This window comes from Nyctereutes procyonoides, unplaced genomic scaffold, assembly GCF_905146905.1.
Source record: "Nyctereutes procyonoides isolate TBG_1078 unplaced genomic scaffold, NYPRO_anot_genome, whole genome shotgun sequence".
NCBI lineage: Eukaryota > Metazoa > Chordata > Mammalia > Carnivora > Canidae > Nyctereutes > Nyctereutes procyonoides.
This window is the reverse complement of record NW_026575046.1, coordinates 66,084,464-66,106,069: the sequence shown is the minus strand read 5'-3', so window position 1 is coordinate 66,106,069 and position 21,606 is coordinate 66,084,464. Positions and strand designations below refer to the sequence as shown.

General features: G+C 58.4%; 1 protein-coding gene across 2 annotated transcripts in view; it reads left to right on the top strand.

Annotated features, from left to right (window-relative positions):
• UNC5B (unc-5 netrin receptor B) overlaps window positions 1–21,606 on the top strand; it is an 80,870-nt gene that overhangs the window by 46,630 nt on the left and 12,634 nt on the right. Inside the window, exons 2-8 of one of the 2 annotated variants that reach the window (XM_055325388.1) lie at window positions 13,118–13,342; window positions 17,210–17,353; window positions 17,734–17,837; window positions 18,592–18,772; window positions 19,411–19,578; window positions 20,311–20,475; window positions 20,699–20,731. In XM_055325388.1, the coding sequence (XP_055181363.1) occupies window positions 13,118–13,342; window positions 17,210–17,353; window positions 17,734–17,837; window positions 18,592–18,772; window positions 19,411–19,578; window positions 20,311–20,475; window positions 20,699–20,731 (1,020 nt within the window). The remainder of the gene's footprint in view (window positions 1–13,117; window positions 13,343–17,209; window positions 17,354–17,733; window positions 17,838–18,591; window positions 18,773–19,410; window positions 19,579–20,310; window positions 20,476–20,698; window positions 20,732–21,606) is intronic. The other variant, XM_055325389.1, reaches the window with a different exon arrangement.

Genomic DNA, 21,606 nt, shown 5'->3' with positions numbered 1-21,606 from the left:
AGCCTCACAGGGTTGTTGCACAGACCGTATAGATGATGTAGATAGTGGCAACGACAATAATAACAATAACACAGCTTATACTCGATAAGCCCTTTTGAGGTGCCAGACACTGCCCTCCCTGTGTGATGTGAGCATAAAGTGTGTTCAGTCCTCCCATTTCACAGATAAGGAAACTGAGGCCCAGAGAGGGTACGGAGTGTGCCAGAACACAGGTGCCGGTGACGGCTGTCATTATTCTTACTGCCACACACCGGAGCCGATTTAAGCTAAGGTGGCCGGCACCATGCTGCCCTGTGATTCCTTTGGTTCCTTTTGAAAGGTCTCCGGCTGGATCCTAGAAAGGGAGCTGACTCCATTAAGCACAGTTGTGTGTGCCAAGTGTTTTACATTTCTGTTGGGAGGCAAGAGGGCATAGAGCAGTGGACCAGCGGCAGCACCTGGGAGCTTGTTAGGAAAGCACGTTCTCAAGCCCCACCGAAGGCCCACGGGTGATTCCGGTGCATGCTGCCGTTTGAGACTCCTGGCATGGAGGTGAATGATAGGGGCTTAGAGTCACGGAGATCCGGGTTTGTGTGCCAACAGCCCTGCTCTGTGACCTTGGGCAAGATGCCTAGCCTCTCTGTACCTCAGTTTCCTTACCTACAACCTGGGGATCGTGATGAGAGTACTTGCCTCAAAGGTGGTTGGGTGTAGTTGCTCTATACCAAGTGCTCCGTGCGGGGTCTGGGAGGGGGCTGGTCTGTAAACAGCAGTGGTTACTGGCTACCCGTGTGACTCAAGGCCATGGGAAAGAGAAGGCCGATCTGCGTGGCCTGGGAAGCCCCCGAATCCCAACTGGAGTGCAGCCCTCCCTCCAAAGCAACCTAGCAGAACCAGAGGTAACCCCACTCTCCTGGGGCTGAGGGGTCAAGCGAGGGCAGCTGAGATGGGCACGTCCTCCCCACCGGGCTCCTTCCCCGTCTTTCAGGAGCCTTCAGTGTTAACCAGAGAGACACATAAACTGCATGAGGCTCTTTTCTCCTTCCCTTTCTTGGGGAAAGAGCAAAGGCGTCTCCAGGGAAACCAGTTTTGACAATGAGTCTGGAGACAGGATGATCTCCAGACCCCGGGTTTGTGGGGTCAGGGCCCTCAGCGGCACGCAGGTGGCCTTGCGGTCTCCAGGAGTGTGTTTTGGCTCTTGTCCTCACCACCTGTGTGTTTTTGACGCCTCCTTGGAGGCCTCTGGGGAACCCTGTAATCCTCATCCATGCCTTCCTCCCCGCGAGGAGGCTCCTGGGGCCAGGCTGGGCAGATAGCACAGCCCCACCTCCAGGCTCCTGGAGAGAACCCTCCCACAACTGTCCCCAGATCCCCGGAGCCACCCACATGCTTTCATGTCATGTCGTACTTTCACACCCCTGGCTCCAGCTATCTCTGCGAAGCGAGCACAGTTAGGGGCACGGTGCTGTGTCCATTTTACAGATCAACCCAGGCCCCAGGGTGGTGAGGCAACTGGCCTAGTCATGCAGGAACTATTCCAGTGTTTTCCTCCCACAGAGCCACGCTTCTCCCATAGGTCTTTTCCTTCTGACTTCTTTACCCCCTTGGAGAAATGCATGGAAGATTGACACACTGAGGCTATCATGTGACAGGCTCAGGGCCATGGGACAACTGCCCTGAAGTGACACTGTGGCAAAGCAGGGTTCACCCACGTCCCGCTTGCTCCAGCGTCAGTGGAGCAAGTGCTCTTCTCTGTGCTGTGTTTCAGGCTCTTTCCGCCCCTCTGCTGTCAGCTGCCCCTCCCTGGAGAAGAGCCCTGTCAGGGTGTCCAGGGGCCAGGCACCTGCCCTCTCACGCTCCCTCTGGCTCCAGCTCAGAGGTCAAGTGGAGCGGGCCGAGCCCTGAGCCAAGGAGGCTCAGCAGTTACATCAGCAGGTACAAACAAGCAGGCAGGAGCAGGGCCGGGAGTCCCAGGGGGGCCGGGGGTGGAGCTCCACCTGCCCCACGCGAGTCTGTTTCCTTCACTCCTTCCAGCTTGCATCAGCCTTTTTTGCAGCTCCATGTCATCACTGAGTGGGGGTCCTCACTGAGTGGGCTGGGGCAGTGGCTGGAGGCTGGGGAGTGGGGCGCCTAGCCAGCACCTCAAACCCAGAGGAACACCCTAGAGCTTTTGGTCAAGATGTGGGCCAGTGACCCTGGCAGCCCCAGGAAGGCACATCCACCATTTCTTAACTGCAAAAAAGCAGTACTAAAAATTAGCCAGAGCACGGGGCTGCCCACCTGGCAAAAATAGTTGCACGCTCCTGACATTGTGTTCCCAGCAGCCCTGGGATGGCAGGGGGCAAAGCAAGTAAAAGTGACTCCATTTCCCAGAAGGCAAGATTGAGGCCTGGAGGGAAGCTCACTCAAGGTTGCTTCACGAGCTCCATGTGCTTCAGCCCAAGAAAAATATGAGGGATTATAGGGGCCTGGAGAATGAGAACTCCCTATGGCAGTCGAGGTGGAAGTAGTCAAGGCGTGCTTCCTGGAGGAGGTAGGCTGGCTCCCTAAATGAGGAGGAGGGAGCTACAGACACAGCTGGAGATTGGTTTCTGCACTGTCGGGTTAGCAGGCAGAGGGGCAGCCCTGTGGGGCTGGGCTGGAGGCAGACAGAGTAGGAGTCAGAGTCAAGATGTTGGATCCTTCACCTTGAACTTTTACTGTGAGCTTCCCATGGGTGTGACCAAAGCTTGGCCCAGCTCACCAAGACCCTACCGTAGGTGGTGAGGACGTTTGATGAGTGACGAAAGAGAGGGGGTGAGTCCCTACCCAACACCCTGTCTCCCTCGAGGTGCTTCTGAGCAGCCATGTGGGTCCTCCCCTTGTCCTGAGCCATCTGTCTCCCCACCGTCTTCACCGCTGATGACTCAGCTGTTCACCCAAGCCCAGGGCCGGGGTCTCCCCGACCGGTACAACCAGAGAGAGGCAAGGGCAAGAGCACTGGGCTGGGTGCCAGGATGCCCAAGCTCTAGTCCAGCTTTGCTTCGGCCCTGCTCTGTGACCTGAGACCCTTTACCCCAACCCCTGGGAGCCCGAGGCTACACCGTCTGCCTCCCTTGGGGCCCCTGGAACCTTAGCCCAGTCCTGGCCTTGGGGAAGACGCAGAGCAGAAGTGTAGATGGAGACCAGTGATGGAAGCCACCTCCCCTGGCTCCCGGGGCCTGACTGCAGACCCCCGTGGACTCCAGACTCCAAAACATACCAGGAGGAGCCCCCCGTGCCGCTCCCCTCACCCTCCGCTGCTGGTGCGCTCAGCTTTCTTTTGCTCTGTCCCTCTCTCTGTGTCTCCACCTCCACCTCTGTTCATCTCTCCTCCTTTGTCCTATGCCCATTTCACAGATCAGCAAAGGCCAGGTTCTGCCCCCCCTTCTCTCTGGCCCCGCTGGGGCTCCCTTTGTGTGAACGTGATGTCAGGATGGATGCTAGGGTTGCTGGCTGTCTGCCCTTGGACAAGTCACAGCTCCTGTCTGGAAGTGAAGGGCTCGGACTCAGGTCTAAGGGCCCTGCGGCCCAGGCTCCGCCCTGCCTCCTGGTGCCTGCCGGGTGGCCCACAACCACACTGGGGCAGGGTCTGGCCGGCCGTGGTGACCGTGCTGACGGCAGCAGGCAGGGATCATAGCCGATTTTCTGCTTGGCAGTGTGTTGGCAGTTGTCTGCCCTTGGCGAGGAGGGGTTGTCCATCCGCAGAGCAAGACGCTGGGAAGGAGAGGAAATTCATGCCTCAGGCACTCTAAGAAAGGCCTGACCCTGACTTCCCTGGAGGGTGTGCAGACACCTCTCCTGGAAGGGCAACAGGGACACAACCACCGCCCCCTCAGGCAGCCTCTGAGCCAGAGGCTGTACCCTTGGGCTCGTTCACTTCCCTGGGAGACAGGGACAGGACCCTGGGCATCTTTCTGCCCAGCACCCGAACATGCAAAGCCAACCTGACGTCATTGCCCAGTGGCTCCCCGCACCAGCTCTGCATCCTCTCCAGTGACCTGGGACGCTGTGCCAGGGTCATCAGCCCAGCTGGCCTGCATCCGTGACGTGTGAGACTGTGCTGAGCACCAGAGAAATGCCTTGTACACTTGGCTTGTGGTCTCAGAGTCCTCAGTTAATGGCCTTGCAAGGGAAACAGAATATGCAGCTGTACATGGTAGTACCTCAGTAAGTCACAAAATATGTGTCATGTCTAAAAAAGTCCAGGAAGACCATTATCCCGTGTTAAATCTGGTAAACTGGGGGTGGCGATGGGCGGTTTTTATTCTCATTTTTCTTTCTTCCTAAATTGTAATCAGAAAAGGCCAAAAAACAAGGCCAAGAAAAGGCCTTCATTAGAAGAAAAAGGAGGATTTTAAAGATAAAGTCCTTCCTCCTGCCCTGGGAGTCTAGAGCCCGGTGTCTCTACTGGCTCTGCTGCTCAGGTGCTGTGTGATTTTGAAGCCAGGCCACACCCTCTCTGATCTCCACGTCCTAGAGGATTAGATGGTCTCTGAGGTTCCATTTGTTAGTGGCATCCTAGAGGATCCGGGTTTCCAAAGGGACTGCCTCCCATGGCTCAGGTGGGGTTGGCCCAACCTGTGCACAGTCATCTCCTCTGGCCACTCCCTCCCACCTTCACCTGCCACCCCAGGTGTTGGAGAAAGTTCTGCATCCCCAGTAGGCCCAGCTAAACAAGCAAACAGGATTTCCAGGTTCTCCAGGAGCTTGCCTTCCAGAGAGCAGACCTGTCCAGACACAGACAGCAAACAATCAAATACAGGAAGAAGGTATTCCAGAGAGAGATGAACTGTCAAGGAAAACACACAAACAAGCAAAACAACAAAAAACCCCAAGACAACCTGCAGACGATATGGGGGAGAGCCAAGGAGGGTCGGTGTCCACGGGGCGGTCAGGGAGGGCCTCACTCGGGAGAGGCAGGTGGCACTGGGGTCTCAGTGACCGAGAGTTGCCACAGGAGCACAGGGAGATTGGCCGGCGGTGTGCGTGCATTCCAGGAGAGAACAGCAAAGGCCCTGCGGAATAAGGGAGGCATATTCAAGGGGCAGGACCACACCTGAGATGGGGCACTTGGAGCACAGTGGCAATGGGTGAGCATCTGAAGTCAGAGGGTTCGGTGACAGGTGAGACCTCATTACAGGTGCAAATGGCAGCCAGAGGGTGCAAGCAGGAGAGGGAGATTTCTTTCTGTTTCACGAGAGGGCTCCGGCAGCTGTGAGGAGAGGGGATTGAAGGGGGAGGTAGGGAGCACAGAGAGGAGGTCCTGGTGGGAGGACATGGGCTTGGGGACTGTAGTGGGTGGTGGGGGACAGTTATATGGTTTGAGGCACACCTTGAAGGTTTGCCTAGCAGCATCCAGGTCCATCAGCAGCATGGGCAGGATGCCCGGGAGGAAGGGGAGGCCTCCCTAGGTAGGACTGGAACAAGTCAGACACACCCCATGCCATCTCTGAATGGGGGACAGATGACCGAATAGGATAGAGGGGCCCCCCATGGGCCAGAGCCACAGCCATTGCCTTAGAGCATTGACATAAACAGCCCTAAGAACAGAGTCACTGTCCCAGCCCTGGCGGGGCTCTCTGGGGATCCAAGGGGAGGCTGGTGGCCTGTGACCGCAGATAGGGTCTGCAGGTGTCCGCTGGGGTGAGTGTGTGTGTCTGAGTGTGACATCTCGGGGGCCGCAGTGGGCCAGCACAGGTCCCTCCAGGCTAGGATGGATCTCTGCTTGTCTGGGGCATCCAGAACAATCTGGGACTTGTCAGGCCCTCAGAGGTAGCGAGGCCAGGTGCTGGGGTGACAAAACCAAGACCCTCTTCCCTTCTGGTGAGCTGGTAAACTCTGGTGAGGCTCTATTTGCTCATCTGCAAAATGGGCAGAGAAATAGCTAATCCCTCAGGGGCACTGTGGGCCAAAGGAGGCCTGTGGTTTATCTTCTTGAGCTTTCTTGGTAGCTGTGAGCCTCCGTCTGCTCCTCCTTGACATGAACCCCTCCTCCGCAGGATCGTTGGATTGATGATGTTTGTTATCACACTGCGTGCTGGTGAAAGGTTATAATCTAGAGTGTGATGCATAAGAGGGCTTTGAGCGCCTTGTCTGTGAGAAGAGGGCAAAGCAGAGTGCCCTCTCCTTGGGGCCCGAACCTCCAGGCATAGTGACACCCCCGCATCTGAGGCTCGGAAGGGGAGCCACCAGAAATCAGCCCTGGAGAGGCCCAGGCCTAGGGGGTCCAGTGGCCAAAGGAGAGGTGTGCGGGGAGCGCCTGGACTCTTGGGTGTGGAATACGCCTCCTCAGGCTCCACTGAGCATCTGAGGGGAGCCCCAATAACCATAGTGTCCCTCCCGACTGTGTAAGTCATGTGTACCCCAGTTAAATGGGGTCTGGGCTCCCTTCCAGGACCCTGTGCCTACCCTGGGGCCTCAACCCCAAACCTCCCACCAGCTCCTTTGCCTGCCCTTGAGCCCTTCCAGGGGAGACATTTCTCAGGATCGGCCAGGATCCAAGCTCCTGCCCCAGGTGGCCGTCCCAGTGAGGCCACTTCCCGTGGCCAGCACAGGAAGTGATGTCATGGGCACAGAGGGTATGGGAAAAAGGGCTGTGCAAGGGGCCTCTTTTGTTAGGAGTAACTCCGCATCCCCCAAGCCCGCCAGCCCCCATTTGTCATCAGTAACGGCCATTGTAACCGCCTCTGAGGGGGGCCCCGGCCTGGACCCCACAGCCGCCAGAAGCCAGGGCCAGATGGAAGAAGGGCTTTGTGTTAAGGGAGGGGTCCTTCCATGGGGGGGCATATGTGTTTTTAAAACATAATAATAAGTGGGCTCCCCCCGCCGTTCTCCACACTCCCCACTGAGCACATCAGCCTCGCAGTGAATGGAAGAGATTTTCCATGCAGTGGGAGGTCAAGTCTGGCGAGAATCAGCCTGCGCGTCCAGGGGCTGGAGACTGTGATTGCTGATGATGAATGTGCCCAGCGTGGGGTGTTTCTCTGTCCCTCACCTCCCGCCTGCCCCCCTGCTCCCCTCCCGGCCCTGCCCCGTCGGCGTGGGCCAGCCCGCCCTGGAGACACAGGGCCCTGCTCCAGATGCCCACCTCCCGCTGCTGAGCCTGAGCCTCGGGCTCTCAGGCCTGGCCTTGTCACCACCGGGGAACCCCAACCCAGGCCCTCCTATGAACCACTGCGGCCTCGTGCTGCGGTCCCTGCCCCGTGGCCAGACCAGAGGTGGCCCCCGCTGAGATGGGTGCTAGTGGGTTTCCGCCCCAGGCCTGGGGGTGGATAGAGGCACTGCTGCCCTGGCCTGGCCTGCTGTCTCCCCACCTGAGCCCTGAAGCCGAGACTGCGCTCTGGCCCGGCTTGGCTCCTGATTTGCTGCGTGATGTTGATGAGTCACTTTCTGTCTCAGCTGGTGGAATGTAGGGCTCTAGGCCTCTCCGATTGGGACTCCTCTGCATCCCATCGATGACCCGAGAGGTGAAACAACCTTCCCAAAGTCCCAGTGGAGGACTGGAGATTGGAACCCGTTGCTCTCAGGGTCACTGTAAGGGAAGCGGAAGCCCACTGGCTTCCCTGAGCATCTGGTGATAGCCTCTCTTTCAGGAAATGTCTGGACCCTGTAGCCATAGTTCCCCCTCCTCTCGGGGGAACCTCTGTAAAATACAGTCTCTTCACTTCTGTCCTGAGGCCACTTTGTTCACCTCCAAGGCCCTGGCTCCTGCTTATTCTAGTGGCTTCGATTCTGAAACAAACTTGTGGCCTTGACCTCCTCCCTGCCAAGTGAGGGAACCTGTGTCCCCACGTTGGGCCCTGCACAAGCCCAGCCCCCCCAGAAGAAGCATTCAACCTAGCATGGCTCCTCCCGTGGGGTGGAGATGTGGCTCGGGCTCCTGGCTGTGTCCTGCAGGCTCCCGCTCCCCTACTGGGCGATGGTTATTCAGTCCCGAACAATGTGGGGAACACCAGGGAATGGGAGTTGTGCTCCTGCTCCCCAAAACTTCTAAGGAAGCTTGGAGCCGCTGGGAGCCGGGATGCACCTGCCAGCCCCCGCCCTGGTCACCTCTCCCACATTTTAAGTGGGTTGGGAGCAAAATGGAGCTTGTCCATGAGGAACGGGCAGCGGTGTGCAAAGCTGCATCTCATGAATATTTGAGAGCAAGGAGAGAAGGCCAGGGAAGGCGCCTACATGCTCCAGGGGCTGGGAAGCTGTCACGCTGGAAGAGGAAACACTCTTTTGTGAACCTCAGGTTAAAATTGTGGCAGTGGTGGGAAGCTCAGACAGCACATTTCAGTTGAAAAGAAGGACTTTTCTGTTAGGTCCGTTCAGAAGAGGACCTGGCTCAGAAAAGCAGTGGTGAGTTCCCTGTCCCTGGAGGTGTGTAAATCAAGGTTGGATAGAGTGGCTGGGGCGGGGGGGAGGAGGTGTTGGACAAGACAGCCCTGACGGTAACCTCTCTCCCTGTGCAACTGCGTCCACGTGAGACCAGCTGACAAGGGCCCTCAGACAGGCAGCTGTAGGTAAATTGGAAGTGAGGGTTTGAATGGCACCCACAAGGGGTCCCACCTTGAGGTGCTGGTGGTCCTCTTGATCTGAGGCCTGGGGTGGGAGGGCCTGGGTCTGGTTGGGAGAGCCCAGCTGCAAATAGTGCCTCCCCCCTCCTCCCTCTCTGGGTTCCCCCCGTACTGTGCCTCAGGACCAGTCTGTGCGGGGCCTTTGAGCTAGGAATAACAGTGGCAAAAAAGGTGACCACACGTGCAGGACACTCGCTTCTGGAGTTAAAGATGGACCCAGTAGGACACCATCATAGGCCGACAGGTTCCGCTTACAGCAGTGTCAGGGTGAAGGAACCAGAGTAAGGCTTGAGAGGAAGGCCAGCAGCAGCGCCAGTCCCCGGCTGGGCTGCAAACCCAGAGCTCCTGGGCTTTTCCAGGGTTTGACCGTCTGTGGCTCCACCTGGCCCAGGATGCGTCCTCCTTCCTTCATGTTGGGATAGCTGGGCCATTCGTGTATGTGGCTTTAGAGGCAGCTTGCATTTTAAATGAGGACTCCTATTAGGAAAACACACTTCACGTGGGACCTTTTCCCACCCGCAGGAAATCCAGATCCAGATCCAGATCTGGACCTGGCCTGGCCGAGGCAGGCTCTCCTCCCCCGGGAGCGCCTCTCAGGTGTTTGAGTCTCCTCTGTAAGGATGGCACTGAGGGGAAAGATGTAGCGAAGCCGGGGTGACAGGAGACACGGCCCTGCCTCCCATTGACCAGGTGACCTTGCTATGGGGCAAGTCCCTAGGAGCCCCATGTCTTCATCTGGAAAATGGGAAGATAATCCTCACCTTGGGGGTTGTGGGAAGTAAATGGGGCAAAATACTTGAAATGCCTGCCACATAGTGGAAGTCAATGCCAATTCCAATTCAGAAGTCAGGTTTAGGTATCCGACCGCCCGGATTCACTTCCTAGCTGCATAGCCCCGTGCCGGTTACTTCATCTCTCTTGGGCTCCATTTCCTCATCTGTAAGAGGAGCGTAATGAGAATACCTACCGCATAGGGCTGTGGTTCCCAAACGGTGTGCCAAAGCACCCCAGGGTGCTGCACATGTTCCCAGGGGTGCTGTGGGAAGTTAATTCATCTGGAGGAAAGACAGCCGTCCTGAACAGCTGCCAGACACCACCACAGCTGTTAGCTCAGGATAACTTTCGATTTCAAAATCGAAAAAAAATCACATGATACCCCGCTTTTTCCCTTCACACACCATCCTCTCTCTGCAAAGGTGGGAGGTGAGCATTTGGAAGGACTCAGACAGACGATGGGTGGCAGGGGCGGGGGGGCGGGGGGGTCCAGTCTGTTTGCAAGACCTGAGAAGTTGTGCCGTGTGCAAGCGGCAAGCACATTCCCATTGCTAGTCTCTGTGGCTGTTTAGGAGTGGAATACAAATCTTATTTTTTCTTTCAACTTACGGGTGTTGTTTTTTCAGATGGCTGCCAGGTTGTTAGCACGCACACAGACACAGACACACAAGCTGTTTGGATCTAACTAATAAACAGAACCACTAGGAATTTCTCTTGGCCTTGGGGTAAAAATTAACCAAGACACTAAAGACCAAAGACGTTTTGGAAGCTCTGTGTGGGTTGTTGCGGGACCCGGTGAGTTCGTAGGAAAGCATGAGGCAGAGGAAGGCCCCGGGGACCCTGAAACTCCATCACTCTTCTTCCTCCAGGCTGGCCCCTGCAGGACAGGCTCAGGCCACCCTCAGCCGGGACGCCTGTGGAGTCTCCCTGGGCCACGAGGGCCCAAGGCAGGGCCAAGGAGGAGGAGAGGTGTCCAGCCTAGCTGTTCGCCAGGACTGCCCCGCCCCACTTTTATTTAATTTGCATTCACTGAGCACCTACTCCATGCCTGGCAAGCATCTAGTCTGCCCGTGGTCCGCCTGGGGAGGGATTCTCAGGTCAGACCTGATCCTTCTTGTCTCCCGGCAGCATCTGAATCCAGCACGCCTGCCTTGGGGGCTGGGGACGCTGCAAGGGGACAGTGGCTACGTCAAGAGCCACCCCCCCTGCACTGCTGTGCCAGAGAGGCACCCGTGAGGATGCCTGGCCGCAGTCCTGCCAAGGCCAGAGAGGAAGCTTCATGCCAGGGTGGAGAGGAGGGCTGGGGCAGGGAGGGCAGGCCCAGGGGCCGCCAGACCCGGGCCTACTGCACTAATGGATGTCTAATGTTTACTTTGCTCAGCCGCGTCTGCGCCTGCTTTATAAATGAGCCGCATTAGGGTTATAAAACAAAGTCATAAATACAGCCTGCAGTGCCGCAGAAAGCCAGGGCAGCCATCACCTGGGGGCTGCATGTTAGAAGGTAGAGGTAGCAGGCACCTGGACCCACAGGCTCCCACATACCTTCTCTGGGGCTGCTACCCCCCCAGGGGGAGGCCTGGTTCCCCCCCATTTCACAGATGAGGTGCCTGAGGTCAGTAAGGGCTGCAGTCTCCCCAGGCCTGAGACTAAAGCAGGGTGCTGGCAGTGTGGGGTGGGCACGGAGCCTCGCTGGTGCTCTGCTGCCCACATGCCACTGGGAGACCCAGTGCCCAGTTACCCAGGCACTGTTTCATCTTGCCATCAGCTGCCCAAGCTCCCAGACCCTCAGGGTGGCCAGTCTTCTAACCTCCAAAGAAGGTGTGTCTCCCTGCCTGGCCGAAGGATGTGGGTGTGGAGAAGCTCTGGAATCCTCAGTGCTATTCCCAGGGTAGCTACCCACAAGCCTCGGTGAGACAGCTCTTAGAGTTGTAGGGTCCTGGCTGGTGTCTGGATCTATTAGGATTCTCAGATGCAGGGACACTCACCATGTTATGGAGCTACTCCAGTGACACGCAGTGTGGGGTCCTGGGTGGCATCCCAGACACTGGAATCTGTTTATCGGGTTCAGACCCTGGCTCTGTCTCTTGCTAGCTCTGTGCCCTAGAACAAGTTTTTTAGCCTCTCTGAGCCTCAGTTTCCCCCCATATAAACTGAAGACTTGCATAAATACCTTATAGGGCTGTTCCAAGAGTTAGGTAAGTTAGCTGTGTAAACTACTAAAAACAGAGCACCTAATGTGAGGCAAGTGTTTGTTGCCATTTTCATGCCACAACTTGCACCTGCTATGTGCTAGGCCCCTCCTGGGCACCCTTGCTTGTCTAGCTCATGTGGTCCTCAAAACAGCCTTGGGGAGGGTGTTTACCTCCCTGCCACCTTCAGAGACAAAGTAACAAGCTCGGAATTAAAGGGCTGTCCTAGGACCACACAGAATATGCTAGATGGAGCTGGATTGACACCTTCTGGCTGGCTTCCCCTTTGCTCCTGCAGGTGGCACACAGGCAGCCTACCCGCGACCCAGCACCCAGAGCCAGCGACAGCCTGTGCATGCTCTCAGAGCCCCTGCAGCCCCCCGCCCCCACCCTTAGCAGGAGCTCCGGGGTCCCCAAAGGGATGGCACAGCTTGGGCATGCCAGGCACACTTTGTTCATTCTGCTCTTGGAGAATGGAGTGTCCCCTTGCCCCCTTTGTGCATCGGGAGCTCCCTAGGGCCAAGCATGTCCCATCGTGGCCTCCTGGGACCCCACCCCACTTGAGGGACTGGAGTGCTGGAACAGTGACAGGCCACAGCTGGCAGTGAGGGGCTGGGCAGATGCACACCCTGCAATTGGATTCATTCCCTCTGGAGCTTCGCAGAGGAGGACAGCCCCCCCCCCCCACTGCTTGTCCCAGCCACCTGACTGTTTGACGCTTTGTGTTGGAAAGTCAATTTTCCTAAGTGGACAGTGGACCAATAGGCTGGCCTGGCCTATTTTCCCTCCCTCCTGGCGCTGGAAGAGGCCAGCCCCTCTCCCTTCCTGTTTGTCTCACCTCCTGAGGCGCTGCTCTTTCCAGGGGGCAGGCGGACCAGGGTTCCCATTTGGCCCCTGGTTGGGGAGGACGTTGTTGAGACCCCAGGCTCTGCAGTTTCCTTGTCTGTTGTCAGGGTGGAGGGTGTGGGTTTGGCCGAGGTGGGAAAGGCTAAGGCGTGGGGCAGAGACACGGCTGGGGAGGTGGTCTCCCCCTCTATGCTGCGCCTGCCTTGGGTTTTCTGGAGGAGGAGGCCCTGTTGGAGGGCCAGGCATCAAGGAATCCAGGCCCCATGCAGCCATCTCACATCACCCCACCTTATGCCTCTGCGGGTCCTGGCTCGTCTCCCCACTTCCATCAGCTGGGGCTGCAAAGGGCAGCTGTGGCTTCAGGGCAGAGCTGGCCTGCTTTGTGCTCCGGCCTCAGCCCCATTCCAGCCCTCGTGGATGGGGGCATCACTGTCAGCAACTGGAGGGTAGACTCAGTAGGTCCAGTGCAGGGGACACTGGGGAGGGCTAGAGGGGTCTCCTCACCCAGATGGGTCACTTCAGCTCTCCAGGCCACTCTGACATCTCTGTCTGTAAAGAAAGAATCACCCAGCATTATAGAGCTAGGACTGGCTCCAAAGCACAAACTCTTAAAAGCTGGGTGGGCTGGGGAAACCAAGGCCCCCAGGAGTGCCAGACCTTGCCCAGGTCACAGCGCCGTCCTCCCTGGCGTCCAGCTGCCCACCCCTCCTAGCCTGCAGCCTCACGAAGCCTACCCTCCCTCTGCAGGCACTGATTCTGGCAGCGAGGTGCTCCCTGACTCCTTCCCGTCGGCGCCGGCCGAGCCCTTGCCCCACTTCCTCCAGGAGCCCCAGGACGCCTACATTGTGAAGAACAAGCCCGTGGAGCTGCGCTGTCGCGCCTTCCCCGCCACGCAGATCTACTTCAAGTGCAACGGCGAGTGGGTCAGCCAGAATGACCACATCACGCAGGAGGGCCTGGATGAGGCCACTGGTGAGCCTGCCTCCCTGGTTTGGTCACCCCCAGGACGCTAGGGCAGGCCCCGGGAGGTGCCATGCCAGGGACACTGTGTCCTGGGCCTGGCTCCACTCTGGGCTCCGTGTGGGACCTCACTCGGCCATGGCAGCCCCCTGGGCCTCAGTTTCCCCTCTGGGATTCATCCTGGATCAGGATCTCCCCAGTGGTTGGCCACATGTCCCAGTCTGACTTTGGTTCACAAAATGCAAGAGCCCCGAATCCTTGCTGAGTGCTCATTGCCATTTCTGGTTTCTCTCCATCTCCGGCCTACATCAGGGAGCAGTCTGGGGCAGGGCTGGGTTCTTACAGGCACACATGCATGCACACCTCAGCCCCTGCTACGCTCCCTGTGTGACGGAGAGGAACTGCCCTCGGCTCCCCCCACCCCCAGCCCTGCACGTACCCCAAATCCTAGACCATCGTTCATGTTTGTGGGAAGTGAGTCTGTTCCCCTTTGTAAGAATGCTGCGTCTCCTTCATAGACATCAGCTGTTTTCCTTTTAAAGCCTGAGGTTGGTATTATAACAGAAATAACCATAGAGGTGGTGCTGGGACAGAGCCCAGATGCTGAGAGTAGGGTGCATGTGGGGTCCCGGGCACCCCCCCAGCCGTGCCCCCGAGGCCAGGTGGAGGCTTATCTGTCCCCAGGTCCCTCAGGGGGTCCTTTCCAGGACTCAGGCTGGGACGGGGCCACCCGCTGCTGGTGACCTGCAGGTGGCCAATGTCGGGCAGCCCCAGCCAGGCCCTGGCTCCGAGGGCCCCTCACCCCACAGCCCGCCTCAGCTTTGGTTCTGCTGCTACTACCTCTTGCCTCGTCCTGTTCCTCCTTTTTCAGCCTTTTCTTGTTTCCTTCTGTCTTTCCCACCTGTCCCTTCTCACCCCTGTCTCTCTGTCTTTTTATGTCTCTCTGCTTCCCCCCAACATGCTCTCCTCACGCCCTCTCCCTTCTCCCTCCTTCCAACTTTAATTTTTCTTTGAAGAGCTCGCAGATTTCAGAACCATCCAGGCTTAACACCATACCCCAAAATGTACTTAATGCCACTCAACGGTAGATATTAAAATGGTAAGTTTTAGGTTATATAAGATTTTGCCAAAATTAAAAAAAAATAGATGTGGAGTCTCCTGCTTGCCCAAACTCTAAAAATTTAAAAATCCCCCCCCCTTTTTTTAAAGAAAAAAAATAAAAGAAACATACCCTCATTGCCCCCATTCTCTGGCTGTGTGACTCTGGGAAGTCACTCACCCTCTCTGAGCCCCACTTCCTCTCTTTGTAAACTGGGATGCTAACGGAAGGTGCTGGTGGGAATGGAACAAGGAGGTGTCTGTACAATGTTGAGCATAGTGCCAGGACCAAGCAGGCATTCAGTAAACCCCCTGTCTTCCATCCTCTTTCTGGTTTTTTCCTTCGCCTCTTTCCTCTTGAAGCCTGTCCTTATTTCTACATCCCCCTGGGCCCCACCGGCCTATATCAGGGGTCAGTCATGGGGGTCCCGACAGAGCAAAGGGATGGTGTACCCTGCTGAGGTCTCTCGCAAACCCTGCAATTACTAGTAATAGTAACAGCATGGCTCCTACTCCCCTGCTACTAGGCACACAAGCCCTACCAGCCCCAGAAATTGGGGCACTCTAGTCCCCATTAGCTACAAAGAATAGACAGTGGTCCTGTGGGCACTCCCTTGGCAGCAGTGTGGCTGGTTCCACCTCAGCCTGCTGCTCCCCACCCTGGCACTCTCTGGGCCCGGGAGAACAGAGGATGACAGCTGTGGGCCAGAAGAGGCAAGACGAGCCCACCCACCAGCTCATGCCAGGTCGGGGCAAGTGGCCCAATCCTGGGTGTCCTGGCTCAGGCGCCACCTGCCACTTGGCTGCTGTGCCGGAGGGGGACACCTGGCACTGGGGCCCAGGTCTGGGAGACAGAAGGTCCCGGTCTCCTCTCTGTCTGCTGGTGACCATCACCAAGGGGTTGAGCCCCACTGGGTGATGGTTTCTCTGTCGGGCTGTTGGGTGTTTCTGGATGGGATGACCCCCTTAGGAGGGACCCCTTTCCAGTTTCACAGCCTGGTGAATAAGGGGCAGGGGTCCTGGCTGTGCTGCCCCGGGTCACACAACATTGCTTGTCAAGCCACTCCCCCAAGAAGCATCCTCTTCCCTCCTGGTGTACCCAGTGGCAAACCCCCAGCTTCCTCCCATTTAGATCCCTGGCCACCAGGAGGAGGTTTTCCTCACTGTCTGGGCTCCCAGTGCAAAGGGCATCCTACCCCATGCTCCAGGACAGTTAAGGCCACGGACTTCACTAGGAGAGGTCCAAAGAGGTATTTGGGTATAGAGCTCTGACCAGGGCAAGACCCCAGACAGCTGATCTCAGCTCTGCTGGCACCTTGCGGTAGGACTTGCGGCCTGCCCCCAACCCTCTCTGAGCCTCTGTTTCCTCACATGGGAGGAAGGAGCTGGACGGGATCCAAATGACCTTCCGGAGTAGATTTGTGTTCAGCCTTGGCAGAGTAATCGTCGTGCTTCATTCAGAGTTTACCCTGAGTGTCTAACTGTGATGAGGCAACTGAGGCTCAGAGAGGCTGAGTAACTTAGTGAAGGTCACACGGCTGGGGAGTAAGGTTGGGGCCAAGAGTTGCCAAACCATCCAACCTTACACCTACTGTGTGCCCACCATGCCACAGTACCACAGAGGGTACAGTTGACCACCCTGCCCTCAAGGGGCTTATCAGAACCCACGTGTAAGCATGAGAGGATGAGCTGGGGACACACGGTAGGGCGGAGCAGCTTTAAGAATTCTGAAACCAGGGTAGTCAGGAAGGGCTTCCTGGAGGAGGAGGCCTCGCAGTCCTCCCACAGGCTTTGGGGAAGAGCTTTGGGTGGGCATCCTAATCCAAGGGGGTTCACTCCTTTTCTGAGCATAAGGGGCTTTGTTGAGGATTAGCAGAAGAGTGGTTGATCCTCTCTGGGTAGCTGGTGGAACCAGTTATCCAATGAGGCCTCCAGGCCCTGGCAGGGAGCTGTTGAGAGATGGGAGGCTCCCCAGAAGAGGGGCCTCCCACCAGCTCCAGCTCCTAACCAGAGAGAGGCCACACGCTCTCTTCCTTCACGTATTTGTGGAACACCTCGTCTGTGCCAGGTCCTGGGCCACAGCAGGAAACAGGGCAAAGCCCTCTTTATTCCCCTACAGGAAATACATCATTAACACACCACCACAGCGATAGGTGACAGAGTTCCAGATAGTGGTCAGTGCCGTGGGGAAACCAGGCCGGGCAGGAATGATCACTGCATAGCCCAGTGCTCAGCGGGGCGCTTTGAGAGTGGGTGGGGGATGGGCCAGGGTCGGGGGGGGGGGGGGGCGCCCCTCCGGAAGCGAGGCCCAGCCCAAAGCCAATAGGGACTAGGAGTCCAGGGGGCACAGAAAGGACAGGGTGTTCCAGGCAGGGAACTGGATATGCAAAGGCCCTTTGGCTGGGGGTGGGGTGGGGGAGATGCCCAGTGAGGCTGTCGTGGATAGACTGTGTAGGGCCCAAAGGCCACGTGGAGGATCTAGGCCTTTATGTTGTGAAGACTGAGGGCACAACCAGGGGAAGGACCTGGCATTTGTGCATCTTGAGGAACACACACTGGCTTTAGGGCAGGAAGTGCATCGCACAGGGTCGAGGCTCGCGCCCTCTGTGGCCACCTCGGGGTGAGTGGCTGTGGCGGCTCGGGCTGGAAGGAGGCAGAAGGGATGAGGAAATAGATGGAAACGGAAGGCATTGGCAGAAGAGAGGCAGAGGTCACGGTGCCATGCCCCGCGCTTCACCTCCTCCGCCCTGCGCCCTCCTGACACCTGTCTCCTCCTCTCAGGCCTGCGGGTACGGGAGGTACAGATCGAGGTGTCACGGCAGCAGGTGGAGGAGCTGTTCGGGCTGGAGGACTACTGGTGCCAGTGTGTGGCCTGGAGCTCCGCGGGCACCACCAAGAGTCGCCGGGCCTATGTCCGCATCGCATGTACGCCGTCCCGACACCCCCACCCCACTCCCCCGGGGGCCCCTTCCCCGGCTGGTGCATCCTGGAGAGAAAACCCCCCATCTGTGGGGGGGCATCCGCAGCGACATCAGGGCACATGGGTGCCCGCTCAGAGAAGCCTCCTAGACCCAGACCTGGGCCAGCGCAGGCCACAGGATTCCTAAGGGCCCCTTTCACCTACTTGGGTGTAAGGGAGCTGCCCGCTTCCTCGCCCTCCGGGCGGTGATGCCTTTAGGATCCTATAGTCCCCGACCCCGGGGAGAGCCCATTCCCTTGGTGCGCACTGCCACCTAGTGGCTGCAGCCGGGCGCTTCGGGCTTCTGTTCCGCCTAACTGCCCGGGGACCCCTCTTCCTTCTCCAGACCTGCGCAAGAACTTCGATCAGGAGCCTCTGGGCAAGGAAGTGCCCCTGGACCAGGAGGTTCTCCTGCAATGCCGCCCGCCAGAGGGGGTGCCTGTGGCTGAGGTGAGCAGGGACGAGGGGAATAGCCAGGTGGGGTATCTACCGCCAGCCTCCCAGAGCTCGCCCCATTTCGTAGATGGGAATTATCGAGGCTGGAGCCCGAGAAGGGAGCTAGCACCTCTGCAGAACTCAGCATGCGCTAGACCCCCCTGGGGCCTCCAGAGGCAGAACCCGGAGGCATGGGGCCAAGCGGGGCCAGATCCCCAAGGGGCTGCTTGGGCGCACCCCAGGCCCAGTCTCTTGCAAGTGCCTGTGACCAGATCCTCCTTCCCCTCCTGGAAGCCAAAGTCTCAACTTTATGGATGCCAAAGGGTCTCAGACTGTGCGTGTCCGAGCCTGGATGCCCCCCACGTGGCCCTTGCCTCTCGGTGAAGGCCCACAGTACTAGCTAATGCTTATTGTACTTATGGGGAGTACTATTCACTTTCCACACTCACTTGTTTCATGCTTGAAACAGCCCGTGGTGTAGATGCTAAGAAATTCTGCTCTACGGTTGATGAAACCGAGGCTGGTGTAAGTCCCTTTCCAGGTCCGTCTAGCTGGTGGGTGGTCGTCACAACCCCTGGGTTCTGCAGAGCCCAGCGCAGTGCCTGGCTCATGAAGGTGTTGCCTCACAGTGTCACCACCGTGTGTGGATGTGGATAGAACCCCTGTCCTGTTTACGGCCGGGCCGCCTCTCCCCTCCAGAGCGGGCCCCTGCCCGGATGCAGTTGAGTAGGTGCCGGGCGCTCATGCCCCCCCAACCGCGCTCCTGCAGGTGGAGTGGCTGAAGAACGAGGACATCATCGACCCCACCCAGGACACCAACTTCCTGCTCACCATCGACCACAACCTCATCATCCGCCAGGCCCGCCTGTCAGATACAGCCAACTACACCTGTGTGGCCAAGAACATTGTCGCCAAGCGCCGAAGTACCACTGCCACAGTCACTGTCTATGGTACGGGCCCCGCGTGGGGACAGCCTGGCCAGGGGAGTGGGAGGGCCGAGGCCGCATGCCTGCCTCACCGCGTCCTGCCCAGGAGGCCAGCAGGACCCTGGAGGACAGGTGGGAGGATGGGCCCAGAGAGGGGAGGTGCCTTCCCCAAGATCACACGGCAAAGCTAGTGGTCAAGTCCGCACTCATGGGTTTGGGGTTGGAACGGGGCCTAGTGTCCCAGCAGAGTGAGGAACCGCTGCCTGGGCCTGTAGGCTATTCCTTGCTGTTCTCTTGGGTGGGAGGGCCAGAGCTATAGCTGAGATGCCTCGAGTGTGCTAGAAAGAACCCTATATCGGGTTCCAGTCCCAGGTCCTCGATTACCGGGCAGCCTTAGGTAAGTGTCAGCCCTCTCTGGACCTCCGTTCACCATTGTACCATGAGAGCTGGAATAGGCCCTGACCTCCCTGGTCCCCTCTGGTGCTGGCGGTTACAGTCCCGATCTGGCTGCTAGTCACTGAGTCCCTGGTGCCACGGCAGGAGGGGTCCAGTTAGGAAAGGCCAGGCCTCAGCAGAAGGGCCGTGTCACTCTGGAGATGGGGGGGGGGGGTGCCGCGGGTCACAGAGCCGGGCCAAGCGAGTGATACCCGCTGCCCTTGCAGTGAACGGGGGCTGGTCCAGCTGGGCCGAGTGGACGCCCTGCTCCAACCGCTGCGGCCGTGGCTGGCAAAAGCGCACCCGGACCTGCACCAACCCGGCCCCGCTCAACGGAGGCGCCTTCTGTGAGGGCCAGGCCTTCCAAAAGACCGCCTGCACCACAGTGTGCCCAGGTAAGGCCATGGGCCGGCTGGCATCCTACCCACACCCGGTCCCACCCCGGGCCCCGGCCCCGGGGGTACCCCGCACTCAGGGTGGCCACTCTCCCCACATCGTGGGGAGTGGAAGGTGCTGTCCTGGGGCCCATGGCCAGCTGAGCGGGCCGGACAGGATGGTGTAGCCTATGGACTCTCATTCTGTGCCCGGCCATGGGAGAGACAGAGACGGGGTCTCTGAGCCTCAGGCTGAGGGTTCTCAGTGTCAGGGCCAGAGTTCCAGCACCGCCGAGGGGTCAGAGGAGCCTATGCTCCTGCTCTTAATGTAGACACATCTTGACCACCACCCCAAATCCCACAAATGTCCTCTGGTCTCCTTTCATCTTTGTCTCACCCTGTGCGTCCCTGTCTGTGGGTCCTTGAATGTCTGGTTTTGTCCCATCTCTTCTGGTTTTATGTGAACAACGTGGTGTGTTTGCCCTGGGTTTGAGTCTGTGTGAGTGCACTGGCTCTAGCTGTATGAGTGACCTTAGTTGTGTATCTGTGTTGTGTATGCCCCCTTGGTGCCCTGACTGTCCTGGCACAGGGCTGTGTGGCTGGGGGTGGGTGTCTCCACGTGGCTTGTGTGTCGTGGGTTCCTCTCCTGCCATCGTGCGTGCGTGGGTGCGTGGGGGTGTGTGCACTGCTGTGCTCTGCACACTTAACGGTGCGTGCCTGTGTTCCCACGTGCTGGGTGCGGTGCTCCTACAGTCGATGGAGCGTGGACAGAGTGGAGCAAGTGGTCAGCCTGCAGCACCGAGTGTGCCCACTGGCGCAGCCGCGAGTGCATGGCGCCCCCACCCCAGAACGGAGGCCGAGACTGCAGCGGGACCCTGCTCGACTCCAAGAACTGCACGGACGGGCTGTGCGTGCAGAGTGAGTCCTTGGGACAGCGGGCCCCGGGGTGGGGGCTCGAACCGGATGAGGAAACCCCTGCCCCCAGCCAGCCCCAAGCCTCAGGTGCTGGCTGCAGTAGAGTAGCCCCTGGGGCCTCTGCCCACCCGCCCCATGCATCATCTCATCTGCACGTTTCTTGTCACCTTCACCATCCTTTCTCTGCCACCCATGTCATTGTCTTTCCCTTTATTTCCCTCGACAGATAAGAAAACTCTAAGTGACCCCAAAAGCCACCGTAAGTCCCATTTCATGGCTGTCCTCTTTCCTCTGGGGATCCTTGGTTCTCCTTGACTGGCTTTTCCAGGGTGTGGGGTGCAGGGCAGGGTGGGGGACAGGGAGACTTGAAGGTGCCCCTTCACCAGCCCTCCATGGGGTCCCCGGCCCCCAGTACCGCACACGTCACGGCCTCCATCCCGCGCAGACTGGCGGGCCCGCAGCTGACAGGAAGAGCACCATCCTGACCCTCCCATTATAGGAGAAGCTGAGTCTCAGAGTGAGGAGGGGACTTAACTCAAGGATCCAGCCAATTTGAACCTAAATAGTTATATGGCCAAAGCTGGTGCTCTTAGCCTTGTGCCCTCAGCCTTCCTCTCTGAGACAGAGCCAGCACACAGGCCCACGCCCACCATCCCGGTGCCCCTTACTATACCCCCAACAGTAGGACTAGGTTAGGTTCTCCAGGAAACCCACGGCCCAGCGTCAGCCCCAAGGGACTGGTCCACCGACTCCCCCAGGCTGTGCCGTAGCAGCACCAGAGCAGTAAAGCTGCTTAGGCAGGTTGACCTGTGGTAATGAAACCATAATTTCCAAATAATTCAGAATCATAAAAATCAAGCAGTGAGGCCCTGGGCCCAGCTCACAGAGCGGGGGTTGGGGGGTGGGCTGGTGACTCCCCCAGTCGTCAGGGAGACCATCAGGAGGCAGAGCCAAGCCCCGAGGGCCTCCTGTGGCAGCCCCCCACCCCTCCCCCTGGGTGCTGGGATCCTCTGGGGAGCACAAGAATGAGGGCCTCTGGGGAGAGATGGGGCCCGAGAAGGTGACAAAAATGGGCAGTCACCAGGGAGGTGGGCTTGGGAGGGTCCAGGCAAGGAAAGCAGGAGGGGAGACTGG